This window comes from Parus major, chromosome 5, assembly GCF_001522545.3.
Source record: "Parus major isolate Abel chromosome 5, Parus_major1.1, whole genome shotgun sequence".
Classification (NCBI taxonomy): Eukaryota; Metazoa; Chordata; class Aves; order Passeriformes; family Paridae; genus Parus; species Parus major.
This window is the reverse complement of record NC_031774.1, coordinates 45,851,522-45,877,980: the sequence shown is the minus strand read 5'-3', so window position 1 is coordinate 45,877,980 and position 26,459 is coordinate 45,851,522. Positions and strand designations below refer to the sequence as shown.

At 38.3% G+C, this 26,459-nt stretch overlaps 1 protein-coding gene across 2 annotated transcripts in view; it reads left to right on the top strand.

Moving 5' to 3' along the window:
* PPP4R3A (protein phosphatase 4 regulatory subunit 3A) overlaps positions 1 to 16,993 on the top strand; it is a 41,918-nt gene extending 24,925 nt beyond the window's left edge. For both annotated transcript variants that reach the window (XM_033514877.1, XM_015631042.3), the window contains 11 exons: positions 4,842 to 4,919; positions 5,023 to 5,139; positions 5,628 to 5,744; positions 6,016 to 6,147; positions 6,231 to 6,333; positions 7,244 to 7,402; positions 8,537 to 8,706; positions 10,236 to 10,378; positions 12,958 to 13,148; positions 13,664 to 13,890; positions 16,112 to 16,993. In XM_033514877.1, the coding sequence (XP_033370768.1) occupies positions 4,842 to 4,919; positions 5,023 to 5,139; positions 5,628 to 5,744; positions 6,016 to 6,147; positions 6,231 to 6,333; positions 7,244 to 7,402; positions 8,537 to 8,706; positions 10,236 to 10,378; positions 12,958 to 13,148; positions 13,664 to 13,890; positions 16,112 to 16,225 (1,551 nt within the window). In that variant the 3' untranslated portion in view covers positions 16,226 to 16,993. The remainder of the gene's footprint in view (positions 1 to 4,841; positions 4,920 to 5,022; positions 5,140 to 5,627; positions 5,745 to 6,015; positions 6,148 to 6,230; positions 6,334 to 7,243; positions 7,403 to 8,536; positions 8,707 to 10,235; positions 10,379 to 12,957; positions 13,149 to 13,663; positions 13,891 to 16,111) is intronic.
* The last annotated feature ends 9,466 nt before the right edge of the window (positions 16,994 to 26,459 follow it).

Below are 26,459 nucleotides of genomic sequence, written 5' to 3'. Positions count from 1 at the left end.
CACACTGGAGGCCACCAGTTCTTTCCCTTTGTATTATTAACTAGTTCATAAAAAACCAAACAACTTGCAAAACTGCGCCATAGAGTGAGCAAACACTATTTCCTTCTGTTCTCTCCCCCTTTTCTCATTGCTGTGGGTTTTTTTAGCCAGCAAGACCATGCAATGTCTTTATCTTCCAGAATTAAAGAATATTATTAGGATTACTTTTGGGTATGTGCACTTAGACTTGAAGATCTTTAATTTTCAGGAAAGTGGAGAGTAGAAGGGGAAAATTTGACATACGTTATAATAGGTTTTGTGCCTGGTAGAGCAGTGATCAGTTGGTATTATTGTACTGGTAAATCAGAATTTTTAAATACAGAAGGCATATTACTGATGGTCCCTATATTCCTTTTCAAGAGCTAAAAAATTGCAGGTATTTAGGTACATCTGTGTATTTTACTGTATTTATGTACAATGATAGGCAGGTTTTCATTTTGAAACTGGTTTTACAGGTAGTTGCTTATTCTTAACAGGGTTCTGTAGATGCAAACATAATTATCTGTAGTTGTTTTAGAGGAAGATTTGTGTTAGTGCATACTGATAGTTTGACCCAAATCCAGTCTGCTTTCTTACAGTAGTTGGCTAAGGAATAACTGGAGATTTACTTTCAGCAAAATTCACTTTGCAGTAAAGTGAATTCCTTCTTTCTGGGGGAAATGACTTGGTGAAAGGCATTTGCAAGTGGTGCATGCTCGTGATTTTTGGGATTAACTTCTTCATTGTAGAAAATTATGTAGAAAATTATTTTCCACATGTTCAGAAACTATGAAAGTGGTTTGATGGATCTTGCTACTTTTCCAGCATGTTGATTAAAGTAAAAGTAATGCATGATAAAGGCATGTGTGGAAGGACAGTCTGATATAAAGATTTTAAGCTAAGAAATCTTTTGTGTGGTAGCAGGAGGGAATGTATGTTTGAAGTGGTAATCATCTGTTTGCTAGTAAGATTTTATGAAAATTTCACTTTATGAGTTAACACATTGTTTCAGCCCAAAATGAATATGGAGGTGGAATATAGGATGGAATGTGTGCTGTCTTTCCAGTTTAGGTGGTGTTAAGTTTCTTGGATTTATTTTTTTATTGAGAAAAGTATGTTTTATGTCATTTATCTGTAATCACAGACACAAAAATACCTGGTGACTGAATGTTAATTACAATTAAGGTTTTACACTTAAGGCCTGGTTTTGAAGAATCCTTTTCTAAGTGCCCTTTGTAAGGAGGAGGGCTACTTTGGAAGTTGAATCACTAATGTAAATAGTGTCCTTTTTTCTGACCCTGGCTTATCTGTGGGGTTTTTTTGTTTTTAAAGTCATAAATGATTGAGTGAGTAGTTGGCCTGGCTTCTTTTTATCTTCATGAGCTTTTAAATGTATTAAATATAGAAGCATCTACTTATGAGTATACTCAGTGTCTGGTATATAAACATGGTTTAAGTATTGCACTTGTAATAATTTTTGTGCCTGTGGAAAGTACCTAGAATCCACAATTACATCATAAACTATTGTTTGCAGTCTGGTTTTCTTGGAAAACAGTTGTAACCATGACAGCTTCTAAGGTACAGCTAAAAGCATTTTGATACTTGTCTGCATGAAGAGATCACATACTGCAGAGAATTGTGCATTTGCACTGTGTTCACAGACATACTTGGAGGGATTTTTGCAAGTTAAAAAAAAAAAAAATAATTTCAATTTGTGTAATTCTGTCATTCTGTGTTGGTGCTTTGTGACTTCCAAAATACGTGAACTCTGCTCTCAGGCTGTGCATTTCCACAGATCTTGGCAGTATTGTTCAGGAATGTTTCTTTAGATACATTGCTCTTGTCAGTAATTTGTCAGCTTGAGAGAGAGAATCTTGTATTTAGAATGTTCTTTGCAATGACAATTTTTCTATATATGTGGGAGGATTGGGTCTTTTCTCATGAACAGCAACCTGACTGCCTTTCATTAAGCATCTGGAATGTGATAAAGGCTAAACGCTTTTCAGGGCTAAGCTGTAAGTGTGAAGTTAGTAATAAGTTGTTTTTATTTTCTTGGGAAAAGTGTCATTTACTGCATATTATCCATTCAAGGGTGGGATGTTTCAATCACTCAGATCCATCTTAATTTGTCTGATTTTAAATAGGTCATGGTTGTTCTGGGGCCTCGAGATTTCAGGTAATCTTGTTAGTTTAAAAGTGCAAGGTATTTGATGGGGTTTGGGACAGGACATGACATGGAGAATGTTTCAGTATTATATTTCATGCAGAATTGTAAAAATACTGCATTGTAGTCTGTATTTGGAGCGCTGGAAAGTAGTTATGTACTGACCTTCTGCAAATTCTTCTGAAACATTAAGTGCTAGCACTGAAATCTTAATCACTTGCCAGTTTTAAGTTCCCTCTACAAGTCCCACATGTTTGCAAGCCCAATACCAGGGTAAGCATGTTGGCCTCTGCTGCAGACCGCCACGTCTTGGACAGGTCAGGGATGTGGTGGGGTCTGGTCAGAGAGCTGAGCTGGGCTTCTGCTGTGCTGCTCTGCCACGTAGTGCCAGATGTGCAGCTTCCCCAGCTGACTGTCTCTGGGCACTGAAGTGGGTCATAAATGAGACCCACATACCACCGACAGTAAAGGGTCTCTCCTTCTACAGCATAAAACCCCCAGAATGATGCTTGGGTAATACTGTATACATTCTTTTTTTTTTTTTTTTTTTCCTGCAGAGGTACACTGCTTACCACTCTTACATATGTAAAAGCCATGATTATCTGCTGCTGAAGTTTCCATTATTCTTTCACAGTGATCACTCTAAGATATTTTGTAATATTGATTTCCCTTACTCTCAGATATCATGGAAGAGGTGAAAAGTTGCTTTCACAGTGAGAATGGAAATAAGGGGTTATGCTTTCCAACTGTGCTAAGTATGCATCTTCTCCGTAGTTTTCATAGATAAGATTAGCTCTGTATCTTGATCAAAACAGTGAATAGAGAAAGGAAAGCAAACTATATGGCCTTCTCCTAAATGCACTGCTAATCATGGAAAAGAACCTGAATATTCTTCAAAAGAACTGGGTTTTATGGGGTTTTGTTTTGTTTGGGTTTGTTGTTTTTTATTTTTAATTTCAGTGGCTGAATATGTCAGTATGTCTACTGTGGGTTACTTATATTACCTGTGATGTCTAATGAGTTAAATATTAGAACAGAAAACTTACAAAGCTGTATAACAGCTGGATAGCAGGTAGTCAAACATCCTTGAATTCTCCCATCGAAGCCTGAGGTATGTTTCTTGAAATCAAATCCATTAATAGTTGTTTTGAACATATTTCACTGTTGATATCTGCAAGTCAAAATTTACATAGGTACTTGATCCTCCATTGTGAATTTTGGTATATTTCAAATGAGGCCTCTCCTATCTCCTTTTGTTTTGATTTTGAAGCAGTCACAGAGGCAGCACCTGAACTTGTGTCCAGAAATCACTCTTTTTATTTGTCTGTTGGGTCAGGCAAGGAGCACAGCTCAGCATCACACAAGAGAAACATGGCATGTTCTAAATACAAGGTTTACCTTATAATGAGTGCAGTGAGACACAGTAGCTCATGCCAACCTGTTTTGGTTTATCTGTTGTATAGTGCCATGTAGAGATGCCAGTTGTGTTGTGGCAGGGTCTTTGCAGACTTAGCATGGTGTGTTATCAGAACTGAGGTACTCACTTCCTCAGCAAGGTTGGATGGATGACAAACTGAGATAATTCACAACATAAGGTTTTGTGTGTATGTCTGAAGTACTTTCATGGTTTTGTTTTACGCAGTGCAAACATGAACAAAGCAGCTTGGATTTCTGGCACTGGTTTTGGGATGGAAGGATGTTGCACATCCATGTGTTACTGACTTCACAAGAAACAGCAGTGGCAGCTTTCTGAAAAAAATGTATTAGTACCTGATGTACAGGAACCTTTCTCAAGCAAGTGCTGCCTTAACTACTGCATAATACTGGGAAAAGGATGGGAGAAGGTTTATTTCTATCATAATAATCTCCTAGTTGTTAGGACTGTAAAGGTTATGGAAAGCTAAATATTGCTACTTCTTTCAATCTAAATACACATTTGTACTGTGTTTGCAGCTGTTTGTAGCTTTGGTAAGGTGCAGCCACATGAAGATAATGGAATGGGTTTTGATTGCTGTCAGCCAGAATGTGCCCAATAAATTCTGTATGTAATAGGAGCAGTTGTTTTGATTTAGTCTCTAGAATTCACCCTTTTCACAACATTGAGGGGGAGGGAATCTCACCTCATTCCTTCTATTAGACCGCTTTCCCTTCATTGCATCCTTGTTTTGTTCTGTTTCAGAGATCTAATAATATTCCAAAGATACACATATATGGGTGCTTGTGTGTAGGGCTGTGTGGGAGATGTTGTTTATCAGTGTATGTAAACAGTATGTAGTTTGTAAACAAACTACAAGGGTAGTGTGATTTAGAGGGACTGGCATGTAACAAGGGGGAAGGAAGTTGAAGAAGTCAAAGACAAAACAATGAGAGTTGCAGTAGAAAGTAGAAAAGGTGCAACTAGAAGGCAATGCAACAAACGTATTTGAGAGTGAATTGTTGGGGGGTGGGGTGATGGTGAGCATGATTAAAGCTCAAAAACAAGATGCATATTAATGTGCTTGAAAATTGAATTAGAAAGTTGATATTGGTGTGATTAACTACAGTATACAAACATATGTTCTCTTCATTCCAGGAAGCATGGTCTAGAAGAACTTTATATTATACTTGGATGCCTTTTGATATTGTTAAATAAACAAATGGTATTGTTTTGCTTTTGTAGGAAGATGAAAAATTTCTGACAGACTTGTTTGCACAACTAACAGATGAAGCCACAGATGAGGAGAAAAGACAGGAATTGGTAAGAAATATGTAAAATATGTGACAGTTACCACAAAGTGACACGTTAATCGTTTTTTGTTGGGTTTTATTGATGACTAAACTAGTATATTCCTGGTTTTCAGGTAAACTTTCTGAAAGAGTTTTGTGCATTCTCTCAAACACTGCAACCTCAAAATAGAGATGCATTTTTCAAAACTTTGTCAAATATGGGCATACTGCCTGCACTAGAAGTCATATTGGTAAGTCATTTCACTTTTATTTATCATAACAATTTTGTTCATCTTCAGAGCTTTTTTTTTTTAAGTAACTTCAGCACAAACTTCAGCAAATGGTTTTCTTTTTGTTTGCTTCATTTGGCTTGTCCTAGCTTAAGATTCAGAATGTTCAAAATATTTCCGTGTAACTTAAAAGCTTTTACCATATGACATTGGTAAGTGCCCTGGCATTCTTCAGTTTTTGTTTCCCTATTTTCTTTCCTAGCTTTGCTTGCTTTCTGGTATCCAAATAAGTAAGAAAATAGGGAAATCGATCAAAAGGGAGGGAAACCATAAAATTTATTTTGTTCAACTGCTGTCAAATTTAAAGAGAAGCGAGAGTTGATTTAGTTTTAGAATATGGTTTTAGCAATAGTTAGGTGTGATTTGTGAGAAGGAATTAAAGCTGTGTGTTTTCTGATTCCATTTAACCCTTTCAAGAAAACAAAATGAGGGTTTTTTTACTTTTCCAGGGTATGGATGATGCACAAGTACGAAGTGCAGCCACTGATATATTCTCATATTTGGTTGAATACAACCCTTCCATGGTACGAGAATTTGTCATGCAGGAAGCACAGCAGAATGATGATGTAAGTAGAGAGTCCTCAGAAACTGGTGTATTGTTTTTGAAATGACTGGGGTTTGAAGTTACTGCTGAATTATGCTGTGAATGACATGAGCCCTGGTTTTGAAGAAGTAATTTGGAATTTGGTAAGAGGACACTGAACTGCTGTGTTTTAAAGAGTTCTTTTAGGTGAGATGATTTCACCTGTTCACAGATATTTGTTGCATTGTATAATTTCAGATTTAGTGCAAGGGAGTAGCATTTGAATTGATTTTTTTCTTTCCCCCCCCTTTTAGGATATATTACTCATTAACCTCATTATAGAACACATGATTTGTGACACAGATCCAGAACTTGGAGGAGCAGTGCTACTTATGGGTTTGCTTCGTACTTTAGTTGATCCAGAAAATATGCTTGCCACTGCCAATGTAAGTAAATACCTTCAAATGAAATTGGATTTTTTTAGGGTATTTGATGATATGTGTTACATATCCTTTCTTTCATTCCTTAGAAAACAGAAAAGACAGAGTTCTTGGGTTTCTTCTACAAACATTGTATGCATGTTCTGACAGCCCCTTTATTGGCCAATACTACAGAGGACAAGCCTAGCAAAGGTAATGATGCTCTGGATTTTGGGCACATAAAGGCTGTTGGATGTCAATGTTTAGAATAAGTGTCAAATGACATTTTCTTTTTAAAAAATTTGAGTCTGAGATGATGAAACCTAGTTCAAAGTAAAATGCTGATTCAGTATTTAGTCATTTGAATAATTCATAAACACAAAACTCTGCAGAGAGACCTGATTTAAGAAGTGAGTATGTGCTGCAAATTTGGCTTTAGCAAAAAATAAAATACTTGTATAATTTTTAGGAACTCATGAGGGGTAGTTCACTGACATACACTTCTAAACATGTATAAATGGTTTCCTAAGGTCAGGGATTACAAGAAATGTTGCAATATTTCTCCTGGAAAGATGTGCTGAATTTGGGAGTAATGTTTCTTCATCAGACTAAGAAAGCAGAGATCAATGATGAAGTAATTGTTCATGCTGGCTACTAGCAGCCATTCTTACTACAAGTGTTAAAAGACCCCAAGATATTTCTTGTATAGTACTTTAGTTAAAAGGCATTATAGATCACATTTTTGGTGCAGACTTAGTCAAGACACTGCATATGGGGTGATAGTTTATGAGCTAGATGTGTGGACATCATAATGTGATTTGGTTAAATATGCCTGATTACTCATGTTAGGGTTAAGTTCTGTACTCTGAACCTTCAAACACAAATATAAAAAAATGTAATTGGTTCCATATTTTAAGAGAGTTTCCTGCATATCTATATTCATATAACAAATTTGTTTTATTTCTTTTTTAAAGACTATATCCTGCAGCATGTTCCATAAAATGTGTGTGGGAAAATAAAAAAACTTAAAAATGTTTACTGGAGTGCAGTTGGATATTTGAAGTTTGCTTCTGAAGGCAGTATTCCAGATAGGTTTAATTACTCTGGTTTTGTTTTATTACAGATGATTTTCAGACAGCCCAACTCTTGGCATTAATACTGGAATTGCTAACTTTCTGTGTGGAACATCATACCTATCACATAAAAAACTACATTATTAACAAAGATATCCTGCGAAGGGTACTCGTTCTCATGGCCTCAAAGCATGCTTTCTTGGCATTGTGTAAGTTTGAAAGCTAAGGAATAAACTTGAATTTTATGAATGTGAACTGATACATATCTTCACTCTGCTGGAAGAAAACTGTTCATTACAATTCTTGACTGAATACAGAAATTCTACTGTTATAGTCTGTGTTTCTCATACTGGATTATAGATATATCAGCTACTGTTAGTAAATAATTTTGCATTTATAGATGCATTTTTGTCCTAAAAAAAAGGATTTTGCTTCATCTCAGTGGAGAGGGGAATTGAAGAGATGGTATGTCAGTATATACTGAATATACTAAGAGAACATTGTAAGTTTTGATTTTTTTTTTAGTAGAAATCATCAGAGGTACTTAGTTAAGAGCTATGACCACCTGACTGCATTAAACTCCACAGAAGTTCAAACTGTGGTAGTTTCTTGGCCATGCTCAGTCCAGTAGTATCAAGGCAGGCTTAATTTTGGAGGCAAGTAAGAGATTTTCTCTGTAATTCTGTTGTGCACATGGGGTTAAAAAACCAAAGCCTTAAGTTGACTGAGCAGTGCCATCCAATAAGTACCTTTTTACATTTTGTAACCGAATAACCTGTACACATGGTTGCTAAGCAAAATGTACTGCCATGTGATATTGTACTTTATGCATGGACATTCTCTCACTTGTGTACGCTTTGGAGTTTCAGCAAGAGCTTGAAGTCAAGCCTTTGCCTTACTATGTGTGTGAATAAAATGTCGTATACCAGTTTTAAAATGAGGTAATTTATATTCTAATCAGATAGAAGTAATTAAATCTAATCAAACATTTGAATAACAGGGACGATAAGCAAATTTCTGAGTTCTTTTACTGAGAAAATGTTTTACCTTTATCATAAGTAGTTTTAAAAATCAAAAATAGATTTTTATATAAATATAAACAATATTATATGAATTCTTCAGTGAACTGAGGTGTTTTCGTTTGTACAGTTACAGTGGAGGATTTTATTATGATAGAACAGGTAAGTAATCTTAAGCAGTGTAGTCAAGACTATGGAGAAGCAGAGAACAACTGAATATTGCTGTATATGAACTGAGGTTGTAAATTGCTCTAACTAATGCTGAGTAATTCCTGCAATTTTGCTTTTAAATTTAAAAACTCATTTTAAAAAAACATGTTTCAGGTGCCCTTCGTTTCAAGAGAAAGATAATTGGGCTAAAGGATGAATTCTACAACCGTTACATAATGAAAAGTTTTTTGTTTGAACCCGTGGTCAAAGCATTTCTAAATAATGGTTCCCGTTATAATCTGATGAACTCTGCCATAATAGAGATGTTTGAATTTATCAGAGTGGTGAGTGCTATTATATGCTGTAGATAATTACTGTATTGTTTAGTCTTGTCATTCAAGATTGCTTTTCTTTTTGCTGTTGCCCTAAATTATGCTATCATAATGGGACCATGTATTTATATGAACCTTGTTTTATATCACTATTGCATATTTGTACATGTTCTTTCTTACATTCAAACAGTACCATTACTTGAAGATTAAATTCACTTGATACTGTATTCACAGTACCCAGATTTGCAAAGCCATTACTAATAAAATTTCATCGTGCATATTGGATGGACTTGTTATGACAGGAATGTAATTAGAATCTATTGCTGCAAACCCATCAAATTTAGCTGTGCTCTGTAATGTCAATTAAATGGAATATGGAATTATACAGAATAGATAGCAATCTCTTTTGATTATTTTAATGGAGTGCTACCATGTTCCCTCCATGAAGAACCTCTTAAATATTCATGCCACTTTTGGCTGTCTGCTCAGTACTATTTCCTTGCTGTTGTTTGCATTTAGATTTTGACAAGATGCTGTACAGAGTGTAAATGTGGTTACATGGGGCCAAGCTAGGGTGCAGACAGTTGGGAGGAGTAAGTCACCATGCATTGTCACCTCTTGAAATCTTTAGTGTTGATCACCTCTTTCTTCTTTGATTTGGTACTCTGATCATCATGGAAGAGATGATTGAAAACTGGTTTTGAAGCTATGAAAAAAGTTTATCTATATAAGTGGTCATGACTTGTACAGTGGTGTATTGGGTTTGCAGTGGCAGTGGTGGGCAGTGGCTAAAGGGGTGGCTTCTGTAGAAGTTGTTGGAAGCTTCCCCTGTGTTCAATAGAGCCAATGCCACGTGGCTCCAAGATGAATGTGCTACTGGCTCAGGTCGGAACAGGGATTGCCCGCAGCTCACGGTGATGTCCATGGTAATGGCGATGTCCATGGTAAGGCAGCTGTCCCCCTGTAGCCCACTGGAGGTCTGTGGTGGAGCAGAGATCCACCTGCAGCCTGTGGACGACCCCAGGCCAGAGCAGGTGGATGCCTGAAGAAGGAGGCTCAGACCCCTTCAAGAAGCCTGTGCTGGAACAGGCTCCTGGCAGGACCTGTGGCCCTATGGAGGGAGGAGCCCACACTGGAGCAGGTTCACTGACAAGACTTGTGACCCCACAGGGAGCCCTTGCTGGAGCAGCCTGTTCCTGAAGGACTGCACACCGTGCTATCAGTGTAGAAATATCTCTGGGTTACAGTGAAAAAACTAATTTTAGGATTGGGTTTGGTATAGTTTTTATTGGTTCTGTTATATAGTTTTAGGTTCTGTTATGTTTTGAAGGAGATACTGCTAGAAAATTGATGCCATTTTGCTAATCAAACACTTGAGGCTCTAGAGTTTTAATTACACTTATATGCATGATACTCATTTTTGCATAAGTTAATTAATACAGTTCCTGCTATGGCATTCTCATTTCAGATACTTTTTATATTGTATTAAATAAACTAATTTGAATGAAAATAAGTAACTTTATGTTTGTTTCTTCCTATAGGAAGATATAAAATCGTTAACAGCTCATGTAATTGAAAATTACTGGAAAGCACTGGAAGATGTGGATTATGTGCAGACATTCAAAGGACTGAAACTTCGATTTGAACAACAAAGGGAAAGACAAGATAATCCAAAACTTGACAGGTAAAATACACTAAATGCTCTTAATAGCATATTGATGCTTTAATTCTCTTATCAGACTATTGATGGGTTATTCTCTTATACTGGGAAATCTAGATAAAGTAGGGTGCTGCTTCCATCTCAAGCCTTGCTGAATTTACTTGATTAAAAATGTGATTCTCAAATATGTTGCTACAGACTTTTGATCAACTTTCAGCAAATGTTATTTGTTATGCTGATGTTAATGTTAAATGTTATGCTGAACCCCCAGTCATAACACTAATTTATCATATCTTAAACTTATGTGCAGTACTTTAATGAGGCTGGAAGCCTACCAAGTATCTCTAACAAATTGATTTGTTTAAGTAACAGATTCCCACTGTTGATTTGAAAGACTGTTCAGTTGTGAATTATCTTCTGTGGATTTTTCCTTCAAAAATTTACCCATCAGGTTTCCTTTTATTTTAGTTGTGGGAGTAAATAGTTAGATAAGCTTTATCAAGATGCCTGAGGAATAGAACATACAAAGAAATTTTCATAGAATGCTTTTTTGTCCCTGTGTAGATTTGCTGATGGAGTAAAAAGCAATCTGATGCAAAGCTTGGATCACTCCTTCCATATGCCAGAGTAAAAGTTCCCATGCTTAGTACATAGTTGCCCAAGGTTAAAAGGTTGAGATATATAAAATTAGGAAGTTTAGGCCTTTTTGCTCCATTTATTTTTGCTTTATGTCTAGTTGCATAAAAACAAAATGATTGCTTGGGTGAACAGATGAGTTACTCTTAAGAATTGTTAGCAAGATCTGTTCTTGTTTTGCTTTCTTAAATTAGTTTGAAAACATATTAAAATTAATTCTGGTTAGTCCAACTAGGATATCTTGACATTTCAGACTCTTATTTCTTGCCACAAGATTTCTTAATACTTAAATTTAAGAGCTGTACAATTAAAATGAGTCTGTAAGTGTAGATATATTTTAAAACATTGAAGCACTTCCGAGAGCATGTGCAGGATCTGCAGTTTTGAGTACTAAGGTGTTAAAAGCGATATGTTATTACTTTGGCTTATGTCAGTTAAGCTTATGATTTAAACAGGTGTGAAATCCAAGGCTGTGATTCTTACATACATTAATGCATATGTGGAAAACAACACCCAGCTGCTTTCTTCAGTAATTTCCATCCAGTAATAGCACGTAACATTGTAGTTCTTTCCTTGGCTTAAGTTGAGCTAAGTGGTTGTGCTGCATGAGTTTTTCCAACAGAAAATAGAGCTTCAGGAGGTCTGTAGCTCAACCTTCTTCCTACATCTTATATAGTGGCTGCACAAGTCCTGTCCCTGTCACAATGCATTTAATTTTTAAACCCAAAAATAATAAAATGCACAAATAACAAGAACCTATTTACATATTTTAGCAAAGAATAGTTCTGTAAGGAAGGAGCCCAACATATTGTTGACACAGGCCACAAAAGTATTCATTGGAGTTCTTCTTAAGTCATAGTTTTGTACTGTTAGCAGAACTTGAGTTTAAATACAATGTAAAATTATGCAGTATGTATAGATGTATGATAATGCTTACATTATAAGTAAGTTTACTTATAACTAGATTTATTATTAAGAGTATATTTAGCATTTATACTCAATAGCTTGTAATGTTCTAATTTTTCCCTTCTGGCTTTTTCCTGCACTCAGTAATGCAAATATCTAGGTTGTATTATTAACATTTTGATCCCAGTAACAGACATTTTATGAAAAACATGAAATTTCATCCAGTAAATTGTGAAGTGCTTCCTCAAGAGTTTCATGCTGCTGTTGGAAACTGTTAAAATCAACATCTAGCAATGAATATGTTTTCAATGTCTCTTCCACTTCTCCCCATTCTTCAAGGGCCACATCCCTGTCCCTCTGCTCCGAGACCATAACACTGCTTCTGTAAGAGAAGAGAAAAGGAAAGTGGAGCTGAGATAAACCAACACTGATAATAGATCAAATAGGGAGAGGTAGCAGTTCACATCCAAGGCTCTGAAAAATGAAAAATTCTAATAAATGACCAAAAGTTACAACAGGTGGATGTGGCAGAGAGAGAGAGCTTTCTCTTAAATGTATCTGCTTAAAACTGGAGTCATACTTCAGTTAGATTTTTATTACTTCCTTTTAACGTGGAACCTGAATACTAACAGGTTACGAAGTATTTTCAGAGAATAAGTCTATATTTCTAAACTCTGTTTTACAGCTTTTCATTTACCAGTGCAAACTGGTAAACCAAGCTTGAATGCAACACTTCAGTGAGCTTTATTAAAATTACTTTTAATATTTCTGTTTATATGCTACAGAATTTTGTACTGATCAAATAATCTGAATGTGCTATTAGCAGTTTATTTGTACTGTATTAGTAGTTATTATTACTTTATTTGATTCTTTATACAGAGAAATTTTCAATGATATTTTCATTGAAAATACAAAGGTTCATATTAGGGAATGATTTGCTGGTGTTTTTATGGCTCTGCAATGTATAGATCTGTAAGCTGTCACTGAGTATCAAGTAGAAGTTTTATTATTAATATAAGTTGATTTTTGAATCTAAGCTTTTAATACTTACTGTTCTGCAGCATGCGCTCCATTTTGAGAAACCACAGGTACAGAAGGGATGCAAGAACCCTTGAGGATGAGGAGGAAATGTGGTTTAATACTGATGAGGATGATATGGAAGATGGAGAGGCAGTGGTGCCCCCTTCTGACAAGCCTAAAAATGATGAAGATATTATGGACCCTATCAGTAAATTCATGGAACGAAAAAAATGTAGGTGATAGAAGATGAATGCTACAACTTGTATTATTTAGTCTTACTGCAATGAAAGATTTGCATGTATTTATTTTGAAATTGCAGCATCCATTCGGTAGACAACACTTTAAAAAAGTTTTGCTGTCTTTAAGAGTAGAATGATACACAATGTGTTGCAGATTTCTTAAAGCATTTGAATTAAAATCTTAGCTGATAGGCAAGTTTTTCTGTGTTTTATTTGTGTTATAATTCAATGTTATGTATTGAATATACATAACATTTATAACTCAAAATTTTCTACATGAATGTTCAGGTGATACCGTTGGTAAAGCAAAAGTGTTCATTCCTGGCCAGCGACAAATGCTGGTAGGTGATACAGTAGTATGGAAAAAAAGTCATATGATGATGCACTTAACTGTGTTACACAGAAAGTATTAAGCCTTTTCCCAAACAGTGAAATGATTTGTAATGAAATGTTTCACTCAATACTACTGCTTTACTTTTGCCTTTTTTTTTTTTTCTTTTCTTTCTAGTGAAAGAGAGTGAAGAAAAGGAAGTTCTTCTGAAAACTAACCTTTCAGGTCGTCAGAGCCCAAGTTTCAAACTTTCTTTTTCCAGTGGTACAAAATCTAATCTTACCAGCCAGTCATCTGCAAGTAATCTGCCGGGATCCCCTGGGTCCCCTGGGTCTCCAGGGTCCCCTGGCTCACCTGGATCAGTTTCTAAAAGCACATCTCAGATGGCAGCTATTACAACTAAGGTAATTATGAATGGTTGTGGTTGACTTCATTGTTACAGAGTAGGAATTTGCTTTTGCATCTCTCTGAAGTTTGTGAGTCCTGACAAGTTAAGCAGTAATGGACTGTCAGTTTATGTGTACTTCTTCTTGTGTACTTCTTGTCCAGCCTTCAGCATTTTTAAAGAGATTTTTCATGTATATGAAAGAAATAAAAGCTCTTTTAATGCCCAGACTGGTCAAGTAGGAAGCATGCCACTGGTTACTCTTAGCAGTGCTATTTACTGTGGAATACAGACAACACTGTATTTACATTAAATTGCACAGCATTATTTTACTGGTAAAAATAAATATTTTTGGAACATAGCCAAATTGTGGTACATTCCACAATGCCCTGCCACTTCCATTGAGGATTTCTATTTATCACCATTTTAATATTGTTCAAGCTTCTATAACTGACCTATGTGGAAGAAATAAGTTGCATTGGACAATGACTGCTGTGAGCCACAACAATTTTTAATACCCCAGTATGACATTTTTTGCCGTAGGACTAACTTACAGTTTTGGTTTGGAACATTCCGAAGTAGAAGAGGAAGGCCATTTTAAAAGAGCATTGTAGCTTGGAGTGAATATTCACAACTAGCATTTTTAGGACACAGTTGGATTTTATCAGACTTTATACAGATTTTATCAGACTAATAAAAATGTTTGAACTGAGTTGGTAAACTAGAGTTGTGTGTTTTTCCAGCACAGGGGGCAGATAAGGTAATGTTGATATAGTGCAGTTCAGGTAATGGGAATTTATTTTCATGACAAGTGTTTCCATTTCTGAAAGGTACGTATGTCAGTTGTAAGACAGTCTTGGAATAACACTGTTTCATCCTTGTTTTGTAATGCTACCATACTGCTTGTTCACCTAACTTCTAGTGAAGATAAATAAGGGTTTAGGTTTGTTAATGACTTAAGAGTTTGTATTTGGATTGCATTCTCTTGAAAATACCTGGATGAAAAGACTTTGGCTGATGGAAGAACCTAGGGACACTTCCTCTAAATCCCCCTGTGGGGGAAACTCCCTGCATAACCAAGAGTTAGTCAAGTGCCTTTTAAAAGGGATGGAATTGGCTTACAAATCCATTCAGTCTATTAGAGGTTTTTCTCTCTCAGACAATGTAATTCCTTGAGTCTGAAATGGAGTCTTTACATAAGGAACATATTGGATACAGTGTTGACTCCACAAATTCAAATAGTGGTGACAAAGGAAAAATGTTCAGGATACAAAGGAGAACATGCAGCACACTGAAAAACACTTGTGGATTCAGGCAGAAGGTAAAATGTGCCACAGTCACAAACTAGAAACAGTGTTGAAATTGGGTTTTTCATTAATTACCTGATATTGTTACTTTAGGTGCTGTTTACTCAGTGTTATGTGTATGTGACTGTACAGAATATGTGTAATTGTTTATCGGGTTGTATTTTGGTATACAAAATGAAAATGAAATGTTCTGGTTTGGGTGTCCATTATTAGGCACCTGAATAAGTAATAGGACTTTCGAGTAAAGTATTTGACTACAACTGTCATTGTAGTCAAATGCTGGTTAAGCTTCAGAAATTGCAGCATAGGTAGGGGAAGTTTCAGAAGTTCATGCTGCTTCTTCAAGGGTCCAAAGCTGCCTAATCTTAAATTTGTGACTATTTGCAATGTAAGAGGGTTTTTAATGATACTACATACATTTTCATTTTCAGCTGATAAGTTATTTAAACTTTGTAACCTGTACACATCATACAGTTATATTATTCAAAAAAATTAATCGTCACTAAACACTTTAACCTTTGTGAAGACAGACTGTGTTCTAAAAGTATCATAATCCAAAAATTCAAATTGAAGGGCATTCTGCATTTGTTTTTGAAGTGCTTCCAGATTGTTCAATGCAGTCAGCTGAGCTCAGTAAAAATAAACTGTATCTTTACACACAGAGCTGCAGTGACACTTAGCAAAGTCATGTAGACTTTTGGCTTTATTTGAATTTCAGCTGGAAATAATTCCAGTTCATTTAAACATTTCTCAGATAATATAATTTTCATTCATACTGAAGGATTTATTTTTGTTCTGCATCATTTTATTCAAAACCTTCTGAACCAGCATGCTTATGGCAATATTCCATGCAAACATCATGTTGCAATGCAGTTGTGAATTACTGATATACAAACATTCTCTTAATTATAATTATTTGGTCTGTTTTTGTAGGGAGGCCTTGTTGGGCTTGTAGATTATCCTGATGATGATGAAGAGGATGATGAAGATGAAGATAAAGAGGAAACTTTACCTTTGTCAAAGAAAGCAAAGCTTGAGTCATCATAATGGCAACTGCTGAAGAACATTACCAGTTGGGGAAGGATTTTTTTTCCAAAAACAAAACATACCCACAGCAAAGCAGCAATCTTTTGTGAATTACTGTGTATGACACAGATCAACCTATACAAATGGATTTCTGCCAATCAAGTGCCAATTCAAAGGAGCAGAAGAAGGAGAAATACTTCATTTAGGGGAAAGACTTATGCCTTTGAGCTCTCCAGCTTGGACCACATGTTGCCCTTTTCTCAGGGAAGGAAATGGAAAACAAAACAAACAAAAAAAAACCAACAAAAACAAACAAACAAAAAGCCAACAGGGCAGGAGTTTTGTTAGTGGAACTCTGGATTGGCTGGTCAGTTGCTACAATCAGAATATGCTTTCTTGGACCATGTATGAGACTTCTGAAGAAAAGGCAGGTTTTGCCATAATTCTTCACTAGTTAAGAATGCCAGCAGTTTCTTTATATAAAAGAGACCTGCCTTTGAAATCGTACATTCTGAACATTTTACTCGAGCTACAACAGGTTTTAAAAACCTCTGTGGGGGAGGGCCGAATATAAAGTTTCCTCTTTTTTTTTAAATCTGTTCCCTTTGCCCTTTAAACTGCAGAAATTTTTTTTTGAGGTGGGGGATTTGTTTGTCCCTTCTTGATTAAAGATTGAGTGGAATTCTAGATGTGGTCACTTTTGTGTCATAATTTTTTTTGCCCCCCTGAGTGTATGCTTAGTTGTTGAGTATATATTTGGGACCATTAAAATTTTTTGATGTAATATAATCTCACTGTTGTGCTGGTACCTGTTTCACACTGTGTAATTTTGTTCTGCATCACAGTTCTTAGTATGTTGAGGATTTTATGGAAGATGGTATAGTTTTTATTGGAGAAAAAAATCTTGCAACAATGTGCACAAAAGCAATACTATTTTGTGACTAAATATTTTATATTAAATTTTAGAGCAGCACCTGTTGAGAGAAAAATCAGGGAAATAGGATGAAATAAAAAAAAATTAAACCTGTAGATAGGAAATTAGTACTCCAAAGAGACTGAAATTTCATAATGCAGAAGAGTGATGGTAACTAACTCATCAAAATGCAAGATGGATGAATTAGGAATACCAGTATACTGACTCATTTGACTTAGAAAAATAAAAAAGAAATCATTAAAGCATTAGTGGAAAAGAAGGAAAATAGCATTAGTGGTATTTTTTAAAAATCTATGATCCCCTTTTGAATACCAGTTTTAGTGAATAAAAGATGGTTGTAGAATAAACTCTTCACAAGGACACCATCTTTCAAAATTTATTCTAATACTCAGTTGAAAAACAGCAGTTAACTTGGTCTAAATCAATGACCATCTTCTTTTCCCTTTTCCCAAAAGTCTAAATAATACTAATTTGAAATAGGCATTATATCCTGCTTCCTTACAGAGAATGGATCTGCACAGCAGTGCCTCCTCTGAAGAGACATTTACTCAGTTCCTTTGCAAAAGAAAGACCTTTTCTCTTTCATCTGTTTTCAAGAGCTGATTTCTTTTTGAGCATTCAAAGCACCAGTGTTGCAGCAATCATGATATTTAATATGTAAATATATCAATACAAATAGAAATAAGAGAAATGAGAATCTGAGGCAGGATCACAGGTAATCACGCCCAAGGGTAGACGAGCACTTTGTTTCTGAATGTTGTAGATGGCGTGGCAGGTTCTGTGCCAACCACAAAAGGCAAAGCTTCAGTGCTTGGGCTTTGTGAGTATACACCAGCCAGTTTGGATTTAAATAAAAGAGTGCATTAGGGAGAAATTATTAGCCATCTTTTCCTCAAAGAGTTAATTTGTAATCACTTTGTAAGGGTGAATTTTGACAATGTATTTGAAATGTCTGTGATAGGGCAGTTCTCAGCAATAAGTTTTACAGAGTTCAGGAGTTGTGTATGTGGTCACTACGGGATTAGACACAATCTGCTGCTGCAGGCTGATGAGTCCCCGTGCTGTTTCAACAAACTGTCCAAAACTTGATTCTTGCAACTTTGGTGTCAGAGCTGACATTGTGACAAGGAAATCTGCAATTTTGTAGGTTTTCTTAATTAGCCAGAACCTAAATCCAGCTCAGGCTGTCAAACTTTTCTTGACCATAAAGCTCTCAAAATTCATTGTTAAACTCATCTGCAAGTCTTCCAGGCTCCATCTCAGGAAACCATTCTTCTGAGTTGGTCAAAGGAACACTTTGGTTAAAGTTTTTTTTTTCTGTTCCTTTAGCAATCGAGTGCTTGGATCTTGTGATGTTTCATGCTGCAGTCTTCCAGACTTTCAGATACTTTCATAATACTTGTAGAAATCTTGGATTTTGAAGCATTGCATTTAACAGAGGAAATGTTATTGGGCTTGGTCAAAATAATAATGAAGAAGGTTTTGACGTTTTTATATTTTTATGAAGCTCTAAAAGACTGGTAAAACATTAGGCTGCATGTCTTTTAGTGCTGTCTAACTTGTGGTTAGATAGTTATCTTCCCAGTTATCTAATGCTCGTAGCCTGACAGGACATGTCTGCACTGAGATAATATATTCATGGAAGTTGGAAGTAGATGAATGGTGGGTATACTCTTGCCCAGTGACATTCACTTTGGTATTCATGGAAATCTTGAAATGTATTTTAGGAAGAAAAAAAATACTGGGATTGTGAGAAGTGATGGATAATTCTTTTTTTGAAAAGTGAGTTTGAGTTTATAGGTGGAAAAAATTATGTTAGGAAATAGTACTCTGTTCTAGATCTTTCTTTGGGCTGATTTTTTAAAAAACCATTTGTCCTCATCTCAAGAGAACTGCATGTATAATGTACTAAGCATGGCTCAGTCATTCTAGTTGCATTTTAATTGTGCCCTGAAGTATAGTTTACAGAGCAAACCCTTCAGTATTTACAGACAAGAGCCAGGGTGTTTGAATCATCCATACAGGCCCCTCTATTCCTTCAGTGGCTGAAAGACTTGATACTGATTCCTCAGATGAACTTCCAAGCTTTGAGCCTCAACTTGCTGGGAATACCAGACAGAATGTATGTGAACTACCTGGTCCCTCAAGGAACCCACACACTAATGAAAGTAATTCCTGGAGATCTGGAATATTTCCAGATTTTCTTCTAATGTGTGCAGAGTGTGGCTGTATTTGGGTTAACAGTGCACATCACCACAAAGGAGATCTGTATCATGAAGGTGAAAGGACTAGAACCTGATGTATCTAAACAGTGAGTTGTCTCTAGAATGTGCTCTCTGTGATGTGCCTGCTTGGCAGCAAAGATCAGGCTATTTGTTCATTCACCTCTCGTAGCCCACCCAGGTGAGGCATCATGTTCTCATGGATTGAAGTGCCAAGTAGGCCCAATCCTTTTCATGTATGAAGGATGGAACTGTTCAGATCGGGTTTGCCTGTGATTTTACATCCCTACAGAGATGTTTAATCGGAGAACTGACGGGGCTCTCTTCTCATGTTGCTGCTGTGGCACTATCAGACAAGCAGCTGCCTTTTTAACCAGGAAAATGAAGTTGGTTACCTTGCTCAGTGGTGTTTCCTGGCATCTGTAGAGTGGCCACAGAAGTTCAGCCTTACCCCCTAAACCTTTTTACAGTTGCAGAGGCATGCTGGAGCAGTGCTGTCAATGCCAGAGCAGCACTGCAGTTCCCCTGCTTTGAGGACACCAACTCCCATTCCAGGTAAGTTGTGAAAGCAGGAGATGAGATGGGTCACCCACAGCCTGTGTGTAAGACCAGGTAAGCATTCAAAGAAGAGAAGTTGCCACAACTGAAATTTTTCTAGAGAAGTTGTCCATGTGCATGATCTCCACCACTTTCTCTTTTTGGAGTCCAGAAGAAATGCTGGAATATACAGCTCATAGTTCAGTTCAGAAAGGAGACAGGGCATATGGGCATGCTGCAGATATAGGAAAACCTCTCTGTGGGAGGGCCTGTAATGCCCACCTTCAATCAGAGCCATAATTTCATGTCTTAATTCATGTGAGGGAGGCATAACTTAATGTATTTTGGGGTTGTCTTGTACAGAGCCAGGAGCTGGACTCAACTCTTGTGGGTCCCTTCCAACTCATGATACTCTGTGGTTCTATTCTGTGGTTCTGTCCTGTGATTTTCATCAGTGCCTGGCTACATGATGAGCTTGTAGATTTGATTTGATGTTGCTCTGGTTGCAGTCACATTCACTGGAGTATGAATGTTGTGGGGGTTTAATAGAAATTACTAGAGCAATTGAAAGCTGAAATGAAACCCTGTGGACTGCTGGAAAAAAAAGGTAATTAAAATAGGGAGGGGGAAGATGACACCTTCTGTATGCCAATTGTATTTATGGACAGTGTAAAAATAATACATAAACCAGTAGGTAATATTTAAAAAGCAGAATGCTACTGGCAAATTATTAAAATAGCCACTGATTTACAGTGACTTTAGATGTATATTGGTGGCTTTGCTGTACACTGTAAAATGTCCCAGGGATGTACAGTATCTGTCTGTCCCAGGACTCTGAAATGGCTCCATGGGAGCAGCTGTTAGTGGCTTAGGTTGCAGTCTGGAAATTACCTGGTACACGATGGAACTATGCTCATGAAATGTGCATCTGTAATACAGGTGGGGGATGATTTGGGCTGAAGAGCACTGATCTTCTAAGCAAGTGTAAAGTGTATGTATAAAGATCCAGTGGGTGGGCTGCCCACCTGAGAGGGCTCAGCAGCATTCCCTGGTCAGGTGTACCAGTGTGGGTTAGCATTCCTGCTAGAAGTATGTGCATCTTGGAGCCCATACATCATGCTGCCAAATGTTTAGACAAGGCTGGTCTTTTCTCTTGTGTCTGGCAGCTTGCAGCATCCTACTGGCCTTTGTAAAATGTCTAGCAAAGTATCGCTAGGGGCTGATTTAGGTCAGGAAGAGAGGCTGTAGCACTACAACATGTCTGATTCTCTCTGTGCTTTTTGGATACCTCAGGTATGAAATACATAAAATAGTGAGAGAACTGAATTATGCTAATTGATCAATCTGCCTACAGGTCTTGCATCAGAGGATAAAGACAGGTAGGAGATGTGAATAGCCAAGTTAAAAAAATGGGGTTTGAACAGTATTGTCACCACAGGAGAGTCCTCATGTGCTCTGCAGTGAGTCTGCAGTCACTCCAGTATCTGTGAAATACTGGTGTTATAATGCAAATAACAATTCTCTAAAGCATCTGTAATTAAAAAAGTCTTACTTTTAAGGGAGTAAGTCAAGTCCATGTGATTTGAAGTCAGTTTTTGTCCACACCGACCTTCTCTAAATAACATTAAATTTTTATATAATTAGAATTAAAGCCATCTTCTGTACTTCTGCACATGATATATGAAGTACTGACCACCAATTTCTACCATATTCTTTTAAAACAACTATATCTCACTCTGTCACTAGACAACCTTAGTTTTGTGCCTTCTGTCACAACGCCTCAAAACTGGAGTCTTTCATCAGTTCCTCAAATTCTTCTTCCCACACCTGAGGCTCTTGCACACAAGTGAATTCAGGGTGCTATTTGAGCAGGTAGCAGGGACACAAATTTCCTCATCGCCATGTTGTTCACTGTTCCAAGAAATGGCTCTGCCCTTGGTAGGTATGAGAGGTGCTGGTCCCAGCCCTGCTGCCATCTGTCTCCCTGCTTTTGTTAACTTCTCCCTGGAGTGTTTTCCTTCCACATGAATTTACACTTCAACTCCAGCCAGCCTAAGTTTTCCCAAAGATGCTTATAAAACTTTTGTGCATGCTTGCCTGTTATTTTTACCTCACCCCCAGTGTCATCAATTTAGATATTGATACAATCTTGTATAACTAAAGTGTCAAAACAGCAGTCTGAAAACCTAAAATTCCCTGAAGTGCTGGACCTTCAAAATCACATTCTGTTCTTCTAAGGACATTTGCTAGTTAAGATTGACATGAAGCAAAACTTATGATTTCAAATATTTTTCATATTAATAAAACAATCAAAATATGTTCTAGTTAATAAATTTTAGTTCATTCTACGCTTTCTATACTTCCTTATTTTTCCTTTAAAGCAGTCAACAACAGTTCCTAGGGTGGTCCTACAGGTCCTTTTTCTTGTCTCATGATCCCCAGTTAACACTGCTGATGTAGTTCTTTTACCTCCCAACAGAGAAAGAAACTGAGAAACATACATGGCAGTCTTCTGCTTGGGGTATGTTCCCTGCCCTGATCAAAACACAAGGTTTGGGCTAAGGTGCCCACTATAGTAACCACTATTCAGTAATCACCTTCTCAACAGACCAGGGCCTATTGGGTCTTTAAAACCTGCAAGACACCTTCCCCTTGCTGCTGTTCCAGAGGACATTTTTCCTGATTTCCTGGACACAAAGTTTCCACCCTGCTGTGTCCCCTGAGCTCACTGTATTAGATCACCAGGACCAGCCTTTGCTTCTAGCACCCCTTTAGGTTATGAATCTAACTGAAATTAATTTCTTCTCTCTTCTTGCAGGCATTCCTCCACTGCTGTGTCACTCGTTGCATCTCTGAAGGGTTCAAGTCAAGGAGGTTTTATCACCGTTTTGTGTTTGCCTGGGATGTTGAGTACTCCTCCTTTGCTGTCAAGTTCATGCAATGAGCCATAAACCGTTGGTGCCCCTTCATCTCCTCCCCATATCTTTTGCTTGTGTTAACTTTATTGTTTGCCTTGTGTATTTCATTCTCTATTTATTTTCTATGGACTCAGACGTTTATGAGATACTCTGCCCAAACTGTCTCTCCTTGTATTTTAGATTCTATATTATCTTCTTCAGGAGCCTAAGGAGCTAGCTTAAATTTCAGCACTGAACAAACATGTGCCAAAAGTTAATTCTATTTTTTTTCTGGAAGTTTCTCTCTGAATGTTTCAGATACCAGCCATAGATTGTAAATTACCGGCATCTGTCCCCACTCCCACCCCGTATTCAGATTGATCCAAGGCACATTAGCAAATACTTCGGAGGTTTTGTTTGTGTTTTGGTAGCACATACAGGTTTGTTTCTTTTTACTCTCATTCAAATTTCTTTACCACATTTGTCTAAACAAGATGAACAATAATTAAAACAGCATTTCAGAATCTAATCTTGTGAGGACCAATGCTATCTTCTGACCACCTTCTTTTTCTCCTGGCACCCATTGTTTACAGCTTCATGGTCTACTTAAAGCAAACTTGCTCCATAGCTGAGAAGTTGGTTGATGAACAGTCAAGTCATATTTACAAGAAAGCTGCTTAACAACAGTCCCAAGCAAAGGAGGAGAAAAAGCTCTTTCCTGATTACCATGAGTTTAACTCTCTTGTATTGTAACCTCGTGAATTCTGTTATTCCCATCCCTCAGCAACTTACACTTCAGACAGCAGATGAATGGTGGAGCTTTGTTGATGGTTGTACTCGTTGCTAGGGGACAGTCTGAGTGGAGTGAATCATGCCATTTACAGTCAGCCTAAAGGAACATTTGGAAATGTTTGAGCTTAGAAAGTTCCTTCTGTAGTCTGTGTCGTTGAAAATCGAGTGCTTTGTGGCTGTGAAAACTGCTTTAGAAATAGGCATGATGACAACAGAGGCATTAAACACACTGGTGTGTTTAGTAGCTTGTGCCTATGTAGGTGTCCTAAATCACAGTTTCTGGTGCTTCTTAATTCTTTGATAATTATGTTCTTAGTTAAAAACTGACCATGTGAAATGGTATCAAGACAAAATTATTGCAAATCACATTAAACTTAAGTACTACAAATTTTCATCCTTGCTGTGCTGTAAGAAGCATGATTTCTAAATGTGATTGCTTGTGTATGTCTGGATCTGAACTTTCTTGGATATATTCGTTGGTACTTGTTTTATCTGCTCTGGGAAGGCGGCAGCTTCAAGTACCATCAGAAAAGAGAACTTGATCTGTTGTAGGTAGGTGAGGTTTTACAAGATATATCTTTGGTGGAACACAAGGTGGGTGAATAAACGTGCTCTCTCTATAAATGCTAAGGCAAGGAACGCGGAGGACGCGCACACCCAGCTGGGGCTGGCGGGTGTGACAGAATTACCGAGGGGAAGCCCCTCCACACGCATTTTGGGGGCTCGTAGCCAGGGTATGTGTTCTGCCCAGAGCGGGCAGCTTGCCCTCCGCAACCCTGCGTCCAGGGCTGCTCTCGGCGGAGCTCCGGGCAAGCCTGGGCTTGATGCTGCCCGGGCAGCGGCGCTCTGCCGCCCGCAGCCTGAGCCCCGGGGCTCGGGGGAGAGTCGCGGCCGCTCAGCATCTCCCAGCGTGCGTCCCCGCGGCCCTTCGCAACACCGCATTCCCCTTGCCCCGAAGCATTTTATCAGCATTTTCCAGACTCCGTCAGCGCTCCCCGAGCATTTCAAAGCAAGTGAAGTGTTGTTTCCCTCTGCCGCTCGGCTTTCGGCATCCGACCTGAGAGCGCAGCCGCTTCCCGCGCAGCCGCCAGAGGGCGCCCGGCCCCCGCCCGCCGCGGCCGAGCCGGCGCCATGCGCGTCCCCGAGCGCGTCCCCGGCCCCTGCCCGTCCTGCTGCTGCGGCTGCACCTCCGGCACCCGCCTCCGTACTGCCCGAGCCCAAATATTTCCTGTAACACAGGCAGTCACCTTGAATAGCGCGGGAGCATTTGGCAGCTAACAGCATCCCCAGGAACGTTTCCTCGATAAGAAATTTGGTTTTTACAACCGTGCTCCATGATGCGCCTTCCGTTTCAATTGTCTCACTCCTGGGAATACCTGGATGGGACTATCCAGCTGTTGCTTCTTTTCAGGAGTCTGTCCTACGAACGAGTTGCATCCAAGTTGTGAAAAGTGGGAAAGGATTCTTGCAAAGTATTCTGTCTCCTATGAATAGGTCTATATAGTTTTCAAATACTAAGTTGTTTTTCTTTTGATTCTATTGATTAACATATCTGTTTTAAGCACTGCAATAGCTGCTTTGAAAATTTATTTAGTGAAATCTTTCCATGAAACAGGAAATCAAAAGGCTTCAAGAAACCCAAGCATGGTAGTCCATCTCTCTGAAGTGTTGAGAAACTATTAACCATTCTTTTTCTCTCCATGGCTGTTACACTCAAAAGCATACCTATTTCTCCATCCAACTACAACAGACAGTGTGCTTGCAAAGCTTCCTTCTTTTCAGATCCTGAAACGACTGCACCACATTACTCACATAGTAAAGGGTAAATTTAATCATTTGTGCCCTTCTGGTACCTCCTCTCATGAAACTGAGCTAAACAGCTTGTAAACAGGTTGCAATTTACATGTACCAGGGTAGCAAGCGGGAGTTATCCCTCCTTGTCTACAGGGCTGCCTAAAATAAGGATCCTCATGAAGCAGATCATTAAACCCGATCTTCAGTGGGACAAACAGGCGTCTACGATGAACACCAGTGCCTATCATTCAGTAATAGCTTGCTTGCAAACTGCTCTGGTCCCTCAGGCACAGCAACAGATGTCTCTCCTTCAGCCTTTGCACAAACACACGTGTACCCAGCCCCTTACCAAAAATACGTATCAAAGGTAATTGCTTAATAATAACCAGAATTTCACATGTCTCGTCTGACTGTGCAAGATACAAAATTTATTTTGTGAGTTCATTATGGTCGAACAAGAAATAGGCAGAATGCACGAAGAAGTGGCTGATGCACTTACTGATAAATACCAGAGATAAACGATTACATTTGTGAAAAGTACAGCACACTGTCAAACAGAAATCCTGACAGAACCAAGCCCCCTTGTGTGGCACCGCCCATTATACTGCTCAGCTTCATGACTGAATTATTTCTCTTCAAGTTCTGAGCCTGGGATAAATAAAGCAGCAATCATCCAGATTACCTGGCATTATTTATTTTTCTAGCTAAAGACGGACAGCTTCTGCCCGGCAGGAGCACGGTGGGCACTGTGGCAGAGGCACGGGCAGTTCCCCGGGCTCGGGCCGGCCCTGTCCCGGCGGCGGGAGCGCCACGGGCACCTGCTCCCGGTTCATTCCGAGCGGGAGCGCAACAGGCTGTGCCGCTCGCCTTGCCCCGAGTTTTCCCTCTTAGTTCTTTGAGCTGCACCGAGGGGTTTACGCGGCACCTCTGGAAGCGCCCCTGAGAAGCACTTTGTGGGGAACTTCGTGCTTTTTAAAGGGTAAACTTCGGACCCGCGCGCTCCCGCTCGGCGCTGGCGCCGCTCCCAGCGGCGGAGGGCGCGGTGCCGGGCGGCTCCCGGCAGGTACAGCCGCCCCCGG